The sequence below is a fragment of the Eupeodes corollae genome, chromosome 2 (genome assembly GCF_945859685.1).
Source record: "Eupeodes corollae chromosome 2, idEupCoro1.1, whole genome shotgun sequence".
Classification (NCBI taxonomy): Eukaryota; Metazoa; Arthropoda; class Insecta; order Diptera; family Syrphidae; genus Eupeodes; species Eupeodes corollae.
In genome coordinates this window covers 126,720,194-126,740,792 of record NC_079148.1, presented here as the reverse complement: position 1 = coordinate 126,740,792, position 20,599 = coordinate 126,720,194, and the positions used below count along the sequence as shown (strand labels likewise).

General features: G+C 32.9%; 2 protein-coding genes across 2 annotated transcripts in view; one reads left to right on the top strand and one right to left on the bottom strand.

The window, feature by feature from the left end:
* LOC129948296 (elongation factor-like GTPase 1) overlaps nt 1-20,599 on the bottom strand; it is a 220,269-nt gene that overhangs the window by 121,006 nt on the left and 78,664 nt on the right. The gene's annotated exons all lie outside the window — the stretch shown is intronic.
* Nucleotides 3,552-20,599, top strand: part of LOC129948297 (serine-rich adhesin for platelets) — an 85,363-nt gene continuing 68,315 nt past the window's right edge. Inside the window, exon 1 of the mRNA XM_056059250.1 lies at nt 3,552-5,619. Coding sequence (XP_055915225.1) covers nt 4,003-5,619 — 1,617 coding nt within the window. The 5' untranslated portion in view covers nt 3,552-4,002. The remainder of the gene's footprint in view (nt 5,620-20,599) is intronic.

Genomic DNA, 20,599 nt, shown 5'->3' with positions numbered 1-20,599 from the left:
ATTTCGTAGACAAGCGATTTTAAGAATTTCGAAAAACTTGAGTATTTGTGAACAATATTTTTGCGTATTAAATAGCTGTGGATTCAATCCAACTGCTTCATTTTGTTGCACATTTTTTTGGAATTTTTTTAAAAAACATTTAAGTTTCTTGCGATAAAAGCAGAGCTATGTATGGGGCTTTCTAATAAAGGGTTTTATTTTGAATTCTCAATCTAGGGAGACATCACTTTAAGAGCTGTCGCCTTTTGACAAATACAAACTTCAAAATTTGCAAAAATTTAAATAAAGTTGTAGAAAAGTTTTGTTGCCGTTTAAATTTTCGATAAGACAATTAAAAATGATAATTGTTTCTTATGATTTAACACCTATAGACATTTTTCATTGTTACAACTTGAAAATTAGAATATGTCAATGTTCTATTCAAGACATTTAAGGTAAAAAGAGGCTTGGATGCGACCCTAACTGATAACTTTCAATCCTGTCTGTCGATTTGTCTTGCTTAAAACTCTTCTAAGTTTGCGTGTTGGGTTAAAAAAGTTGTCAATTGAATTATTCTAAACAATTTTAAAATTAATAAGAATATTTTACATACAGGGTGTCCCGTAAGTAATGGATAACCCTGAAATGCCGCATATTAGACTTTATGACCGTCCTGAAAACTGATAAAAAAAAGTTCTATCCCAACCACAAGAAAAGTTATATGATTTTTTTTGTTCAGTTCCTCCAAAATGATCTCCCAACCTTGCTGAAAGAAGTTCCTCAAGAACTAAGGGAATCCCATTAGCTTCAAAATGATGGGTTTTCAGCACACTATGCTGTGCCTGTGCGGGCATATTTGAATGCCAGATATCCAAGCAGATGGATAGGACGTCTGGGACCAATTGGATGGCCACCCTGTTCACCAGACTTGAATCTAATTGATTTTTTTATTGGGGATGCATTAAGGAAATCGTATGCAGCAAGCCGATCAGGTTTTTAGAAGACCTAAGAAATCGTATAGAGGCAGCTGCATTACAAATTTCTGGGCAAATCCTTCACGTTCACTAATTCGGCGGTTATCCATTACTTACGGGACACCCTGTATAATGAAATCTTTCTTAACGAGTTTTTTAGTCGTTAATCAAGTCTTACCAATTTTAGTAGCATTTCTTAAAAGATTTTATTTCTTATATCAACAAATACAAATTGGATGTACTGTTGGATTATTATCAAAAATTAACTGAATGTCGAAAACAATATTTTATGTGAGATAAAAAGTTTTAAATCAATTTTTAATTTTTGAAAAGACATTTGGGTCGAAAATCAATTTCAATGGTTTTTATTTTTTGTTTTCAAAAATTTGTATCGAATTTTCAAAACAATATTTTTCATACCATAAAGTTAGATGTTAGCCAAAATCTCAAAGTTTTGAAAAGATATTTAAGCTGAAAATCTATTTTTACCGACTTTTGTTCATTTTTTTTTTGGTTTTTAATTTTTTGTAAAAAAAACTCTCATTTCGATTTTTCTTAAAATGGTACTAAATTTTGGCAGCCAATTTTTTAAAAAATGAAATTAGTTTAAAGTCAATTTCTCAAAGTTTTGAAAAGTCATTTTAGTCGCAAATCAATTTTTATAAAACTTTTATTAATTTTTTTTTGGTTTTTAGTTTTTGTAAAAAAAAACTGTCAGTTCGATTTTTCAAAAAAATTTACTGAACATTGAAAACAATATTTTTCATAAGATAAAATTAGCTCTAACCAAATATCTCAAAGTTTTGAAAAGATATTTAAGCCGAAAATTAATTTTTACTAACTTTTATTAATTTTTTGTTTAGGTTTCTATTTTTTCGTAAAAAAAACTGTCGATTCGATTTTTCTCAAAATTTTACTGAACATTAAAAACAAAATTTTTCTTAAGATATAATTAGCTCTAAGCAAATATCTCAAAGTTTTGAAAAGATATTTAAGCCAAAAATTAATTTTTACCAACTTTTGTACATTTTCGTGGTTTTTATTTTTTGTAAGAAATTCGATTTTTTTTCGAAATTCTACTGAATGTTGAAAACAATTTTTTTCTAAAAGGCAAAATAAGTTAAAAACCATAATCTCAAATTTTATAAAAGATATTTGAGTCGAAATTTTCAGTCTTTTTGATTTATAAATTAGCAAGTCGGGACTGGAAAATTGGATGAAAAGGATATATTGCATCAAGCGTAGCCGTGGCGGCCAATTGGTTGATATCGTTTTTCAAAGTTATTGACACACTATCTTTCGTTCAAAAAATAAACATATATGAATTTCTCTTTTCAATTTTCAAATGAAACCCTTTAATAAATGTGTAGATTCAGGTGACAGTTTAACTTCGTTAATCATTCTTAGCTTTTAGATTCTATAAGTGAAAATATTCTAGTCAACATTGCACCATTGCATCTGCATCCAAATTTGCTTAGGTTTGTTTAAAAATTTGTAATTTCTATTCGCAAAGTTATATTCTAGCTGTAAAAAAAATTAAACGATAAGAAAAATTATATAGCACTGATATTCCAGAAAGTAGGCATATTTAAGATTCAAGATGACTTTCAATATATTCATTTTACTTATTTTTACAGCGCTGCGAAAAAAACTATAAAGTAAGCAAGGTCAAGTAATGTTAGAATTTGTATAGTTTAAGTCAATTCAAGAAGACAGGCTTATTTACATTTGAGTCTTCCAAACAAGTTTACGATTATATTTGCTTTTCGAACAAAATACTCAACATATCAAAACCAATTGCACAAATGGTCAACTTTGACTTTTTTCTGTTTAAGCAACTTTCTTAATGAGCTACCAAATTCTGGCTAAATTCATACAAACACAATAAACTGTGGAAAACTGTAACTCTGACCTTAACTCTCCTGATGCCCATAAATTCATAAAGTTTACACGCAAATTCTACTTTTCTCAAATAGAAACCCACTATAAAGGCTAAATCTCCATCATCATCAGTAGCTTATACCTTTTAAGCATGAATAAAAACAAAAACAAAAATTTTAAAAAAATATATTCCATCCACCTATATATAACACCAAACTTCACAACATTGCAACTTATAGTGTACTACCGTATAAAACATTCTCGTGAATTTAACATTTTTTTGTTGTTTTCTTTTTTGTTAATACTATTTTTTAGTATTCCAATCTTGTGCGCTACTATAACTACATACATATATCTAGTATCTAAGTCTCTTCAAACCATGACCATGATTTTTGGCCAAAAAAAAAAATAAGTTAAAAAAAAAACCAAAGATAATGCTCAACCAGAAGAAGTGAAGACCAACCACGACTTTAAGACCATCATCATCCATTCTGACGACGACGACGATGATGATAATAATGATGATGATATTAATGATGACGACGGAGAAGAAAATAATAAAAGAAAATAGAAAACAAACGAGAAATAAGAAATAATATGAAGAAGTAAAAGGTAGAACCAAAGAAAGAAAGATTGTAACTTTTGCGGCTGCAAGTTGGTCATGAAATTTTATAAGACGCAGCAAAATCGCTTCATGGAACATTTGTACCGCAGCGGTGCTTCTAGTATGTTGTGTTTGTCATCCGAAGCTAGATCGTCACTTAGAACAAACTAGGAGATCCTCTTTTGGATAGATACTTTTTTTTCTTACTATTTTTGTATCCAACAAGTTCTCTGATTTTATTTAAATTTAAGCTCATTAAAAAAAAATAGGAAGAAAACTTGAAAGTGAAAAGGAAATTTTGTGAAATTTTGATTTTCGGAAATTTTTGATCGTTAGATACTTTTTAAGTGCAAAAGATACTTGGATAATTTTTAAGATACCCGAGTTCGTTTTTTCTAACCGTGGATGTAAAACTAAATACTTCAAATTTTCTTCAACAAAAAAACGGCAGGATACCAAAAAGTGTCCTGGAAAGTGTTACTCGCTCTTGCCTTCGCGTGTGAACATAACATTTTGGTAGTGTTTGACAGTAGTTTTGAAAAAAAAAAACGTTACAGTGAAAAAATGTATTTTAACCCTCTTAGTTGGGCCTTAGTGCTGTGTACCCTTGCCGGACTTATAGACAGTGTCTTTCCCACACCCAGTCCTAATTATCCGGGAGTAATCGAATTAGTCGGATTTAGCGATCGAAAAGCCCGCACCCATTACATCGCCCCCGATGACATGCATCGTCAATCAAAAACCAAAATGGCTGCCGACATAGAAACGGTCAAACAAAATATTGAAAAATACAATAAACTCCTGAAAATGGATACGAAGAACCTGCCCGATTCCCAAAAGGAAATCCTCGAAAGAATTGTCGAAAGAGTGGCACGTCTCAAGGAATCTATTGACATAAACCAGGCTCAGGATAATTTAACTAATGCAAGTAGCAGTGAATCAGCTGATGCTTCGCCTCCAACTGAAAGCCAAGAGACAACTCTATCGGATAGCTTGGCGACAAGTTCTGAATCGGAGGCGGCCTATTCACCATCATCGTCCAGTTCGATCGAAGATACGACAAAAAATCTCGATGCCATAACAACCACTTCAGATGGATCACTGATGATGTCGACAGCGGTGGAAGATATGGATGATTACTCAATGGCGACCAATCAAGACATCAACGCAAGTGGAGAAATTGCTGCTGCCAAAGAAATGGACGCCATCGCCACTGATTCTGATTCCGTTGCCAATGCCGACAACGATGATGAATCTAACATTCATGATGATATATCATCTGAATTAAATGAAGACAACGAAGGAGGCGGTGGAGATGATGGAGAAATTCCAACTTCGACGACTATCGGCTCTGGGGAGACGGATGAGGATCAATTTGTTGCGGCAAGATCTAATAACAATAATCATCGTACCCTAGTTTCCACGAGCAAGACTAAATCACGACCCAACTCAACAAAGAGGCCAGGTTCGTCATCATCATTGGCATCATCATCGTCATCATCATCATTGACTAAATTATCGACGTCATCGATAAAACGTGTTAATGGCCAAAAGCCATCATCGATGGTTGGATCGTCGATGAAGCCCACGACGACATCATTTGCCACATCTTCCTCGTCTCCTTCTTCTTCTACCATAACAACCGTTCAGCCGATGGTAAAGATACAAAAACCATCGTCTCCAATTCCATCCAAGGAACCTTCGGAGACAATGATGAAAGTGCAGCATCAATCGCCACAAAAACAGCAACAACACCAACAGTTGAATAAAATACAAGCCTATCAACAGCAACTGTTGCAGCAAGAGCAAGAAGCGTCTGTGGCAGCGGCTGCGGCTGCGGCTGCAGCAGCGGCGGCGACAGCGTCTTCGCTAGCTTCACTCCAACAACAACAGCAAATACAAATTGAACAAAAAACAATGTCAACTCCACCGATCCTCCAGCAGCAGCAACAGCAACAACAACAACAGCAACCAGCTCCAGCAGTTCAAATACAACAGAGGACACCAATTGGTGGAACTATTGGCAGCAGTTCAGGGAGCATCATCACGAACACAGATGGAAGCAGTTTGAGCTCAGACATGCTCTACGATTCGAATGTGAATACATCTTCGATAATCGACAGTTTGAATAATGCCCGCGAGGAGTTCTACAACAAGGCAGGAATTAATAACAAGGATAAGGTAAGTTCATATAAAGTCCCTCTGTTTATTTTTTTGGTCGAAAAGGGGGAAGTAACATTTACATGACAGTTTATGAATAATTGAATGGTCCAGGAGGTGTTTTGTAAAATATGTAGGTAAACAACAATCCTGCAGGCGTCGCTTTGGTCGTGCGTCGTCGTCGTTTTCATGAGGGGATGGGTGGGTGTTATGTTTGGATTTTAATCAATCGACAAGAAGTCATTAGTCCAATTAATCAATTTATAAATTGAAAGTAATTTATTCCAACTGGAAGAATGAAGGCAATCAAAATACTCGTGTACTCATTGAATTTGTTAAAGGTTCTTGTATAGACTTTTTAATGAGCTTAAGAGGATTTAATTACCTTATGGCAATGATTAAACACACTTAAAGGATAAGGAAAATAGGAATTTATTGGGTATAAAATAACTACTTGCCTGAATAGTTATTTTTCATCAAATGGTTATAAATGTTCGGATCATTATTTGTATGTAATTTACTTTGAAAATTACTTAAGGTGAAAAATTAGCTCTTTGAAAAGTTCAATCTGAGAAAGAATTCATACGTCAATATTTTGATTCTTTTGGAATAAAATATTTTTTTTTCATTGGAGTAATTCTTCTTAATTTCAAAGTTTTGATTAGTCTAAAATAAAGAAAAGTGACACTAAAAACTCGGCCTTAAAACATGCTTGCGTTATGCTAAAGACACTGATAGGTTCAGAACCAAAGGTTAAAGAAACTTGAAAACTTTGTATATGATTTTCTGTGGAAAGTTATATGTATATACATTTATTTTTGAAGATTGATAGTCTGAAGTTTTCAAAAAAGAAAACCTTTTAAACATTCTTACCTTCCAATTTTAATTTTCGAAAAGCAAAACTTATTTTGTATTTACAAGTTTATGAATTCCACCCGACACCCGATTTTTTTGTGTTTAAAATTTAATATTCAAGGTATGCGAAAAAGCTGGATTTGTAAAGCTTATAAATTATACGGTAGGCCAATATTTGTTAGGTCTTAAGTATACACAAGGAACTTAAAAAAAAAGGGGCACTGATAACATCGTAGTTTTTTGAAGATTTTATTTTTTTATTTAGCCAATATTTTTAATGTTTGAAAAGATATTTGAGTCAAAAGTATATTTTGACTAAGTTTCAGTATTTTTTTTTGTTTTTATTTTAATTTTTTTTTTAAACTATCAATTCGATTTTTCTCAAAATTTGACCGAATGTTTAAAACAATATCTCTTATAAGATAAAATTAGATTGAAGCCATGATCTTAAATCCTTGAAAAGATATTTGGCTAAAAAAAAATACTAATCTGGGTAATGATTTGGTTTAGGTTTTTTTTCATCTTCTTTTGTAAGAAAAACTGTTATTTCGATTTTTTTTACTTTTAAGTGAATGTTGACAATAATATTTTCCATAATATAAAATTAGTTTGAAGCCGATATCTCAAATTTAAAAAAAAACACACAATTAATTTTCTTGAGAGTCTTTTCTGCATCTTTCTGCATTATTATCGGTGTATCAAAATTTATTTGAAGTCGATATCTCTAGACCTATGAACAACAACAAAAAAACTACATTTTAATTTCGACAAGTCAAACCGTTTCTATGCAAAGTTCATATTACTAAGAACTCGGCTTCTCAGCATACTTGAGTAATGCTGAAAGAGACTTTGAGGCTCCGAAGGAGCGGTTAAAGATGCATAGTTAAAAACTATTTGTGTGATTTTCTGTTGAAAATTAAACATTCATATATTTTTTTGAGGAGTGGTTGTCTTACAAATTTTAAGTATGCAATGGACAGATTAAAACTACTTTAGATTAAAAATAACACCAAAACCGAAACTCAAACAAATATCCAACTTGTAAACGTTTTTAGCTTCTAAAGTAAATTTCTCCAAAAACTAAATTTTTGCTTGTATTTACAAGTTCATGAATTTTTGTATTGACATCTGATATTTTTTGTTTGAAATTTAAAATATTTTAGGGCTTGCCAATAAGCTGGATCTAAAAGGCCGGATTGTACCGTAGGCCCATATGTTTACGTTCTTCTCGTTAAGCATTACACAAGGAAATACAAAATTAAAATAATTCTTTTTCTAATAAAATATTTTTTTAATTTCGAAAATAGAAACATTTTTTTAAATTTCAAACCTTTACGATTAAAACTTGTTAAGACTACGAAATCTGCAATAATGTTTGAATAGTTTTGTAATTCAAATTTGTATATTATACGTACTCAAAAAATTCAAGCGAACATCATTTGTTTGTTATTTCATTTTGTTTATAGAAAGTAGACTGAAAACCACAAAATAAATACTGGTGTGCCTCAGGGTTCAGTTCTATCTCCAACACTCTTTCTCATTTTTATTAATGATCGATAATACTCTTAGCTTTCATATTCGTTTTCAGATTCACATCCCTCTTCTTCGAATGTGGAACTGAAACGACAAAATATGATAAGCTCATTAAATTCCGACCTAGACAGCATTGTACATTGGGGTGGAATTTAATGCTTCGAAAGCATTAAGCATCTCTTGCCATTATCCCTGGATGGCACTTGCATCGAGGAGATTGAACATTTCGATATTCTTGGTGGAACGATCACATACCTCAAGATGTTTAAGTTTTCTAAGGCGATGCAAGAAGTTTTTCTCCCCCTTTGATCTGGCTGGTATCTACAAGACTTATAAACGTCCAGAGCTTAAGTATAACTGCCATATCTAGGCTGGTTCTCCTGCAACTTACTTAAGCCTCTTGGACAGTATTGAACGTAGAGCATTTAGATTGATTGGTGATATTACCACCATAAGATCATTTACGTCGCTTGAACATCGTCGAAATGTTTCTTGTCTTAACCTCTGCATAATAAGGGTGGCATCATCCCCTTAAGTGTGTGCGCTAATTATAATAAAAAGAAGCAAATCAAGTTTTTTTTTAAACAGGAAAACAAATTTATTAAGAGTCGAATTCCCTTTAGCATTATTTTTATTGCATCATTTATTGTAATAAAATTAGTTTATTAATTCAGTGTTGATTTGAGGAGTTTTTGCAAACCATTTTTGTATTTTATAATCTTAATTGATCCAACTTTTGAAAATATTTCACCGGGAATATCAAACAATGTCTCAATCGAGTTTCTGGTGGATTTACAAAAATTCCCACTCATTTATCTCTTCGAAAATGTATGTTTTTAAAACAAAAATGTTTGCTTAGATTTTCAAAGCTGTTCGAAATTTGATTACTTACTTATTTCATCTTGGAATTTAAATAGCTTTAAGATGAAACTCATAAGAACTTTTGATTTTCCGGGCAAATGTTTCGGCTAAAATATTGTTTAATAAAACTCACTATGAATAATAGTTTTGAGAATTTTGTGTTTCCCATTCTTTGAACTATTAAAAAAAAAGGTTTATACAACTTATTTTGTCGTACCTACTTTTGTAAAATTTTCCAACATTGAACGTTATTTTCATATTAATATTTATTTCATTGTTTAAACTGATCCGTTTTTTATTTAAGTAAATGATCAAAAATAAATGGAGAAAACGAATTTTACTATTTTTAAAATGAATATAAGAACGACCATTTTTGGAAAAATTTAAAAATTTTAACTGAATCAAAGTTTTAAAGTTGAATTTCAAAAGTTAATTTTAGCAACCGTTTTTAGTGAAAAATATCTCTAAAAAATTATTAGTTAATACAAAATCAATACAATATCAATCCAAAATCTTTATTTGCTTAAACGATGCGTGGAAACCAGATTAGCGCACTTCGGAGCACCAATGATTTCTAAACATTTATTTTGTGTTTTTACAGCATATGTTCCTTTTTAAAGCCAAACTATGTTTTTTCAGAGTTTGTTTACCAATTAAATGAACAATTAAATTTTCTATGAGTATAATCCTTTCAACGTTTATTCCCACACGAACTACGAAAAGGGATACAAGCGTGAGACAGTGGTAAATTTAGTTCATTTATTTCCTTTTTTAAGACGATTTAATGTACTCATATAATTTGTTCATTGCTATAAGGAGACAACATAAGTACTCATTATTTATAGATTTTATAGACTTATTTGTCGGTAAAAGAAACAGAAACAAAATCATTGATATTCACAGCATCTTTCCTATTCGATTCATAAAAATCTACAATTCTCCTTGGAGTCTGTAAAGGTAGGTTACGTATGCACTTTGCAAATTGTTTCAATCATAAATTCTCGCATTATATCTTCACTGCCAACGCCACCGCCTCCTCCGCCACCGATTGCTACCATCACTGCCAGTCACTTGTTCTTATAGAGCTTAATGTGCTCCCTTACATTATAAGTATTGCCATTGAATTCAATCACTGAAGGTCCATTAAATGTGCTTAAATACGACATAACGTATGTATCTATAAGTTGTGGGTAGGTTAAGGTTGGTAGGTAGTTAAGTAGGTATCTGTAGAAAAGCGTTTCACGTTTGTATTTAATGAGATCCTTTTAAATCCTTTCATTATTGCGAAAGAAAATGAACAAATTACCTGCCGTTAATTAGAGACTTGCCTTGAGCCAAATAGCTATATAAACTTTTCTTTTTCTTCTTCATTCAGTTTTTCTTGGTTGTGTTTTCTTTTAACTATTTTTTTGAATTTTTATTTTTCTAGCTAAATGAACTATTAAAGTGTTCTTTGTCAGATGTTTTTGTAGTTCTAGGTATATACCATGATGATGCTACATTGCGTCGTCATCGTCAGCGTCATTGGTTGGATGGTTTATCTATATAAATGTCTGGTCTGTCCATCGTTGTCGGTTCGGTTGGAATATACACCAGAACTCTATCTTTCCCTTGATGACTTCCTTTATTCATCAGGGATACATTTGGTACAGACAGCGACTATCCAACAGAATATGAAAGCAAGCAAAAGATAGATAGGGATACACTAATGTCAGTTCTTTAAGTATCTATAATTACTCAAATGATTTATGAACATTAAAATTCTACAATACGAGAGCTTAATTGCAATAAGTTCGAATCTTACATTTTGAGTTTAATTCCATGAGTTTTTAAGAATCATTATTATTATGTCAGTGGTGGATTTATGGACTTTTTACTGCTGTACAATTTGGACTTAAGATTCTTGGAATTCAGAAAGTTATATAAATTTTATATTTTTGTCGTCCTTGAAGCTAGATTTAAAATTTGAGAAGAATACAAAAATCATTCTTGATCATCTGGGATGAAATCAATGCCGGAATACATTTGAACAGTGGTAGGTTTCGATTATTTGGAATTTGGAAAGGTGGTTTATTTCTGAAATCATAATCACGAAACTAATTCTTGTAATTAAAAATTGTCAAAAATACGCTTTTAATAAAAATAAAAAAAATTCATAGTATATTTCAACAATCGCCACTAAATTTCAATTATGTTACGTCTTTTATAAAAACTTCATTTTTTAATTCCAGTTTATTAAATTATACATCCTTTTTGTCTTTAGCATGAAACCTTTTGAAAATCCTGCTAAAGTGGTATTGCAATCATTTCAAAGAAGAGTTGATAGTTGATTCACATTTCGAAACATAATTGTTCAACTGAAAGCGTTTCATTTCGTTTGCCTCCAATTTTAGACTAAAACCAGGAAATGTTTAATTTAAATCAGGAAATTTTGTTTCAATCAAAACAATTTTCAATGGAAGCCATAACTTGTCAAAAAATTCGAATTCCTAGTTTCAATGATCCAAAAACCAATAATGGTAGCAATGACTCACCCCTTATAACTATCATTGGTTTTTATCATTGAAAATTTCGTTTAGAGATTTAAATTCGATGAGGAAAGTTAGGTTTGTTATGTTTTACATAATTAGTTGAAGAACTTTTATACTAAGATAAATACTTTATTTGCAGGACTTTTTTTAAAGTAAATTTTAAATTCGTTTTTACAAAACAAACTCGTTAAACTGAAGCTTTCTTTCAATTATCAACAATCATATATGTTTATCCAATGACAGAAATTTTCAATGATAGCTATTACCTAAAAAAATTATAACTGGCTCCTTTGAATTCTTAAGTAATATCTTGTTAAAAAGATTCTTGAAGAAACTACTTGAGAAAAGTCCTGTTGGAATCTGATAGGACATTTTTGCAATCTATAGTGAAAATGGAACTGCAACCTTTCCTTGAAAAGTTCTTTCGAATAAGCTTCAAACATACATAATAACAATTTTCCTCTTATTAATTTTGAAGAAGGATTGGTAGGAATCTAGTTTGTAGCACTCTTTAAAAGAAAGTATCAATACAAAAAGTCTCTTTATAGTTATCAAAAGGAATCATCATCTCAGCACCTTCATCTTTTTTTTCAGAATCCATACGAGAATATTTCGGTAATCATATTTTATTTGTTAGAAAAAGTGAAATTGAAACTTGTTTCTTTTAGTTTTCACAGCTAGGTCGAATCTTCTATCTTACTAACAGGTTATCCATTTTGCGGTTTCAAGATTATAGGGCTGGAATTTGACATACATAACATATGTCAAACTAAGTTGTTAAACCAATTTTTTAGCTTTAGTTGAAAGTCTGACATTTATGAAAATGAATCGCTTAACTATTGCACAATGCATCACATTTTTAAAACCTGCTACAAAAATGGTGATTCTGCTGCCACAGCCACACATTGTGCTTTAAGAGCAGATTATGGTTTTCATAATCGTCTAACTTCGCAAGCAATTGGAATAATTGAGAAGAAATTTGAAGAGACAGGTATTGTAAAGCCTATGTATTATAGTTAAGCTCGTACCACTGAAAATATCGCTGCTGAAAGTGGAAGTGTTGCCGAAGACCCGAATGTGTAGATTCCTTGCAGTTGGTATTTTAATAAACAAAACCATCGTATTTTGGGTTCTGAAAATCCTCAAGTAGTTGAAGAGAGGCCATCATATACACAAAAAGATACTCTTTGGTGCGCTCATCGTTCCGGAGGTGTGATTGAACCTTACTTCTTCGAATACGCAATTAAACGATTGTCACCGTCAATCCGTAGAGTTATGGAAGAATATTGAAGTATACGACTTGGACACAACTCGAGCGAATATTTTTGTATATATCTTATAAAGGGTGTCCCAAAATAAACGCAAGGTTTGAATTTGCCTCCATTTGTGCAGTGAAGTGTTAGCAACCCTGAAAAAAGCAGTTTGACAGCTAACAACGTGTCTTCATTATTAAAGAATATTTCAAAAATAGTGAAAGCTTGGTGGCTGCAGTTCGAAAATTTCATACAAAATATGGTCGGAATAGTGTTTTAACTTCGTCAACTGTGAAGAGATTAATTGAAAAATTCATGAAGACTGGATCCGTTGGAGACGCCAAACACACTGGTCGTCCAAAAACAAGCCGTTCAAATGTGAATGTCGAAGCAGTTCGTGAAAAAGTTGCTGACAATCCAGGAACCTCAATTCGACGTCGTGGACAAGAATTGCAAATTTCAAGAACCTCTTTACAGCGTATACTCACCAAAGATCTGTGTCTTCATGCTTACAAAATTCAATTAACACAACAATTGAAGCCTAATGACCATGGACAGAGAAGAGAGTTCGTTGAATGGATTATTGAACATCAACAAATGGACCCTGATTTTTCGAGCAAAATCATCCTAAGCGATGAAGCACATTTTCATCTTGATGGCTTTGTCAATCGCCAAAATTGCCGCATTTGGGTTTCGGAGAACCCACATGTGATTGTCGAAAAACAAATGCATCCACAACGCGTGACTGTATGGTTTGGATTTTGGGCTGGAGGTATAATTGGGCCATATTTTTTTGAAAATGATGCTGGTCAAGCAGTGACTGTTACTGGTGCTCGATATCACGACATGATTTCACAGTTCTTTCTGCCTAAATTGGATGATATTGATGTGTCCAATATGTGGTTTCAACAAGACGGTGCCACATGTCATACAGCGCGTGAAACAATTCAATTACTGCATGAGACATTTCCAGGTCGTGTACTCTCTCGTTTCGGTGATAAAAATTGGCCTCCTAGATCGTGTGATTTAACACCATTAGACTTCATTTTATGGGGTTATTTGAAATCACAAGTCTATGTCAACAAGTCAACAAGAGATTCAACGCTGCATCAACGAAATTCAGCCACATTTACGCAGAATGGTCATGGAAAATTTCAACAAAAGAGTGCGCATGTGCATGCAAAGCCATGAAGGCTATTTGTCCGATGCGTTATTCCATACATAATCCTATCCTATGTACTTTATGAGTCAATAAAAATATAACTTTCAAAAGACTAAAAACGGCGTTTTCTATTTAATTCAAATCTTGCGTTAATTTTGGGACACCCTTTATGTGTTTTATTATCGTCAACTTTTGGAACCGGAAAATGGATAACCCTGTGCATTTGATCCATAACCAATATAAAAAAATGTTTAAACTAAATTTAAAGAGGGACAGTTACAAATTAAGTCCTTTGAAGAACACACAAATTATTCCTAGAAAAGCTCTGTCGAAAATCTTTATTCTTTTTTTAGTGCATCACGAAGGAAGTCTTATCAGCAATGTTATTTAATAGTGTTTCGAAGACAAAACATTAAAATACAAATTATATCTAATTTTTTCGCCTAAGAGAACTACTTTTATTTCAAACTATTTATTTCACTACCGAACAAGAACATATTTTTTTGAAAATACTTTTCAACACTTAAATATACGAAAAATTGGTCTACCATAAACATCCATGACTTAAAAATGATGCCTTTAAAAGCCCTGTTGAAAATCTTTATTCTTTTTTTAGTAGATCACGAAGGAAGTCTTATGAGCAATGTTATTTAATAGTGTTTCGAAGACAAAACATTAAAATGCAAATTATATATAGTTTTTTCACCTCAGAGAACTACTTTCATTTCAATCAGTTTATTTCACTACCGAACAAAAACATATTTGTTTGTAAATATTTTTTTGCACTTAAATTTATGAAAAATTGGTCTACTTTAAAAACCAATGTCTTAAAAATGACGCCTGTAGAAGCCCTGTCGAAAATCTTTATCTATTTTTTAGCAATTCCCACCGAAAGCCTTAAGAGCAATATTGTTTAATAGTGCTTTGAAGAGGAAACATTAAATGAAAAATATTATCTACCAATTTCATGTAACGAAAATGCGTCTAATCTTAGTTTTTTTAAAAAGAGAGTGATATCTTCCTTAATCTTACCCTTATTGCAATTAGAGTTGGTGGAATTTTCAACTTGTTCATATTTAACTTTCTCAGAAAAATCTATTATTCCATCTCAATACTTGATTGGTATCCACGATTCCAAAACCCCACTTTTTTTGTTCATAATTTGTTCTTCTGTGATTTAAGTGCAAATAAGGTGAAAAATGTCTGACCTACGTTAAATTTTTAGGCAGATTGAATTTTTCAAAATGAATGTCCTTACCACTTTTATTTTTGGAAAATTCATCCAATTTTTCAAAGCCTTCTAAGGTATTGTCGCCCTAAGCATCAACAACTTTGCACTTAATCCTCTCCACGTGCACATAAGTAAATCTCCCACCCCCTTATTCCTCCTTGTGAGTCCTTTCAAGGCGAAATAGTGATGGACAGGAAAATCCAAACGGGGGGTGTGTACCTTCTGTGTGTTTTTCTTTATTTGTTTTTTTTTTTTGCTCTTAGGTTTTATCATTTGCAGTGCAATAATGGGTCATATTATCGTCAATTAATGTCCATTATTTTCTTCAAGATTGTATCGGACAAACGTATTGTTTGTTTTTTTTTTGTATGTATATTTCTTCAAAAGAATATAAAAGAAATCGAAATAGAGAAACAGAAAATTACTCTGATGGAAGCTTCATCAGCACCTGGTGCCATATACAAGCTTAATAGCCTGAAGAAGGCTTAAAATCGATTGATGTAGTTTATCACTTGTATTATTGTCGCTGATGCTGATGTTCTGATGCTGAAAGCTGAACTGCTGATGATGGGTCGAGGGACTCTTAAACGAAACAACCTTGCAACAAATCACTTGATGGGCTCAAGTTTAACTAAAATAAACAACTTAAGATAGGACTTTTTTCTTTGACTTCGACTTTTTCTTCTTTTTTATCTATTTCCATTCAGTTGGTTAATAGATATACTCTTTCGGGGAGGAAGGAAGACTTCAGTTCTTTGCTTTTGTTAAACATAAGAAGGTTTGTTGGAGGTAGGCTAGGTTAGGTTCATACGCACCATGAAACTTGTAGAACTTGAAACGAAGAGACGATGAATATCTTGCGTTTTTATTTGTAATCAATTGGAATTCTATTGAATTCTTTTGAAGTTAGATACGAACATTACCTGGGCATTAAAGAGTCCCGTTATTGTTTGTATTTATTACTTCTTTTTTCTTCTTATTTATTTTATTCAAACACATACCATCTATTCCAAGTCGCTTTTTCTAAGCGATAAATTGATCGGGAATTATTTCTTTAAAGGAGGGGGGGGGGGAATCTTGATGTGAAAGAGGAAAGATCAATGGATGAAGTTTTTGTTGTAAGTGAGAAATCTTCTCTAAATTATGCGGTGCAAGAGCAATAAGAAGGCGGAGAAACAGGAAATAAAGTATAGACCTGTAGAACAGGTCATCAACGAAAAAGTTGAGAAAAATCAAGACCTAACAGAAGAGTAGCCATACGTATAGAAATTAACCTGATGGGTACCTTACATAAATCTTGATGATGCAGGTGTATATGATTAATGAATTTTAAATAAGGTACAAAAGTTATAATTTTAGGGCCTTGTGTGATGATGGTTGTGTTATTAGTGTTATTTATGGACACTTATTAACCCTAATTAGTTGAATTGAGCATGCGTGATGTGATAAAAGGCAGTGATGGATAACCACACTATAAACATGCATTCTCTTAGTTTCAGTGACTTTTTAACGATTGACTGTTTTGGGAGGTTTACTTTAGAAAAACAAAATAAAAAAAGCCAGAAGAAAAGTAAGAATAGTATAATATTCTTTCATTTAATGTCTTTGATGATCATTGATGGTCATTAAAACAACTAATCAGATTTTGTGTGATATTCTAAAATTGGTGGTTTGACACCTTTAATAACAGCTGTCATTTGAACAGTCATAATATTAGCTAACAACGCGTTAAAATTATTGAAGCTTACTACAAAATTGGTGATTCAAACGTTGATACATTTCACGTATTACAATATGGCTATGGTCGTCTATTTACACTTTCGGGAAAATTGCATAGAAGTTTGAAGAACATGTAAGAGACTTCAAAGCTTTTCAATTTATTCTTATGTTTTATAAAACATATGTTATTATGTATTTTAAGAGTGCTCTCTCAATTTATATCAATTTATGCAAAAACTTAAAGAAAAGCTAGCTGAGATGAATTTGGCTACTCATGGTACAAAGACAAGCTCGTTTGAACGAAGCCATCGAATCGCTTGAGCCTGATCAGTTGGAAATATTTTTCCATGTGGCCGATGAAGAAGGTGAGACAAGTGGTGATGACGAGTCGGTAAATGATGATGATGCTGTGTCGCAGCGTCTAGAGAGGCTTCGAGAATTAGTGAAGAAAAAGGAAGAAATTGTTACGTTGGAAAAACGTTTGGTTGAACTCAATGCTAACAGCCCTGTCCGTGAGTTTCCGCGTACTGGTTCTTTTCACTCGTCACGTGATATCGAAGATTCATTGCTTTTGTTCAGTGGTGATGATAACTACCCTATTATTAAGTGGATTCAGAACGTCGAGGACGCATTGGTCATTTATCACTTGAGTGAGTCTGAATCTTTTATTTATTTTAAACGACTCCTTTAAGGTACCGCTAGGTTGTTCTTGGGGTCAAGGACTTTTCGTTCATGGCAAGAACTAAAAGTTGCTTTGATGTCCGAATTTCATCATCACACAACCGCAACAGACATTTACAATACGTTGCGAAGCCGAAAGAAACGCAGAGACGAAAATTACCAGCAGTACGTATTGGCCATGCAGGAGATTTCTTCATCTGCAGAAATTGACGAGCAGGACTTGATTGCGTATATAATCAAGGGTATCCCAGATTCATTATTTAACAGGCAGCTTATGTTAACTGCAAATACCATCGCTGAGCTTAAGGGAATTCTACGCAAGTATGAAAAAATAAAGTCAGAAATGCAAACCTTTGTCACGTGCCGAAACAAAGGTTAAATGCTACAACTGTAATGAAGCTGGATATATGTCAAACAACTGTCCTTAGGCTCCACGAGAAAAAGGTTCGTGTTTCCCTTGTGGACAAAAAGGACACATCGTTACCAATTGTCCACAAGGATCTTCGGTTTTGGTTGTCCAGAATGAACATTTTTCTAATGGAACTCTAATTTCAACTTTGATGACCGATTTTCATGGAGTCTTGGAGTATGAGCTTGCTTTTGCGAATCGTGAGGCCGAAATTTTTGCAGTTCGCATGAAAATCATGACAATAATAGATACTGGAAGTCCAATAAGCTTTATCCAGCAACAATATGATCCACCATTTTTAATGACATCACTTGAGCCATCGCCTTGCAGTTTTGTTGGTATCAATAATTCCAAATTGGATATCTTAGGTAATTTATTATGTAACGCAAAATTGTATGATAATTATGTTAGTTTTTGTTTATATGTATGTTGTGAGTGAGAAAACAATGAACGATCCGATTATATTAGGTCGAGATTTTTTACGAAATACCAATATTAAGTTAAAGATTGAAAATTCTAATAATAAATTAGTAAATGAAAGAGCTGAGGTTAAAGAACAAGACAAAATTGAAAATGTTATAAATTACGAATTAATTGAAGATTTAAATAATGAATTTTATGATGAAGATTGTAACGGAAATTTTGAAGATTTAGATTTTGACGAACAAATTTTAAAAATTGAATTATGTAATAACCGCGATGAAACTCGTACTTTAAAAATTATGAAATTAAATAAAAAATTCTTCTCGTTACTCGATCTTAAAAGCGGCTTTCATCACGTGAAAATGGCCGCAGATTCAATAAAATTAACATCTTAAGAACGCCCCTACCGTGTTTCCACGCTATATAAAGTCTATTACAAACAGTATTTCTGTGCATTATCCTTCCTTTTCAGTCGATGATCGAACGAAAAAGAACAAAATGTACTTTTTGGAGTTTAAAAACTTCAATTTCTTCAAACTAAAGCAAACTATTTAAGTTTTAATGAAAAAGATCAAAAAAATGAGTTTTCTTGGTTTATTGGTCAAAATGTATGCTAGATTTACAAAACTGAAAAATGTTTGATGTAACATAAATATTTTTCATGTTAAAAATGAATTTCATCTAAAACATGTTTTTCAATACTGTAAGGGCTTACCACAGACCACCATTCTAACTTATTTTTTGTCCATGTGTTTTCAAAATGCATATAAGGAGCATTTACAACAGGTGTATTATAATTTAAGCTTTTTCGAGGGATTATTATTTTTCTTCTCCGTCATTAACAAACTACTTGTAGGAATTTTTAAAACTCACATTATGGCTACTGGTGTTGTTCCTCCATCAAAAAACCCTTACAGTGCTTTACAATAATAAGAACACAATAATTTGTGTCTAATCAACTTAATCGTTTAATCATCAGCATAAATATAATCAAGTGTGTCAGAAAAAACAAGACTAATCAGCAGCGTGTCGGTCAGCGGCTTCTATTTATCTCATATGATGAACAAAACCTGAGAAGCTCTAGGTACGTTACAACAAATGAGGTGTCTTGCAACAAAAATGACAAATTAAACGGAGACCATTCATATTTCGACACACAAAAGGTTTATTAGACCCGCACCTTTAAAGTCCATCCGGTCGGATAATTACTCGTCCGACACACCACACTCTCGCCACTTCACTTCACATCCTCACACGTTCCTATATCATCATCAGCATCATCATTTATCTATTTATAGAGCAACAATCCAAGAGTAGCAAAAAAACCAGGAACCTCCTTCCTGAATAAGTCCGTTTCTATACTAGAATTCTTCTCTAAACACAGCATTTACACATCCATTAAAACTTAGGTTACACGATGAGGCTAAGCCGAAGAGTCTTTTGTAGATCTCGAAGTAGCTTTTGGCATTACAATGGAGGTAATATGGAAACTGAATTGGAATTGGAGAGCTGCCATTCAAGACACACAAAGCAAGACCCATTTGTTGTGTGTTACGTAAATTACAATAATCCAATCCTGGCTCGTCGAGCTAGAGCCCAAGTTCGAGTCCAAGCCACTTTTCCATCCTCCCTCTTTACCCATCCTATTGCGAGATCGTGTCGTCCGGTCGTTCGGTGATTCGTAGAATTGCCCTTTCCATTCACAGTGTGTCATATTAAATTATTGGCTATGTCAATGATTGCCAGACAGAGAGTAATTTTCAAAAGGGGTTTCTAGCTGATAATATTAGAAAAGAACCATTTGGCAACGATGACTATGACGACGGCCGAGACGATGACGACGACCAGGACGGCGTGCATCAGATCCAAATCCGATCCCAATTGCGCTGCAATTGCTATCAACTATCAAGACGCGCTAAGCTGGATACTGCGGGCTTAGCTAGGGTGCTGCCTAGAGTTCTCGAATAGTCGGACTGATGTACAAACAATTGCCCGAACACGTAGTTGTGTATTTGGAAAGGAATGATAGATGGATGGATGGATTTTATGGCCTGATTAATGCTATATATATATATAACCTAGTCCTGCCTTAGTGCGGTGCTGCCATTCAACGCCCGAGTTAAACGCAATTTGTGTTCGTTCATCTTTTATAAAGCCAAACCTTTCATAACCTTAAAGGTGTTCAAATATAGAAGTGAACGAGAGATAGGTTTGTTGTAGCCGCTTAAGCTTGTTTCATCCATTCAGATTCAGAAGATATGGGGCTCTTTAAGTAATCTCGGGAAGTGTTTTGTAAGGTAACCAAGTAATGATGATTATTGACTATGTACATACTGTATAGTC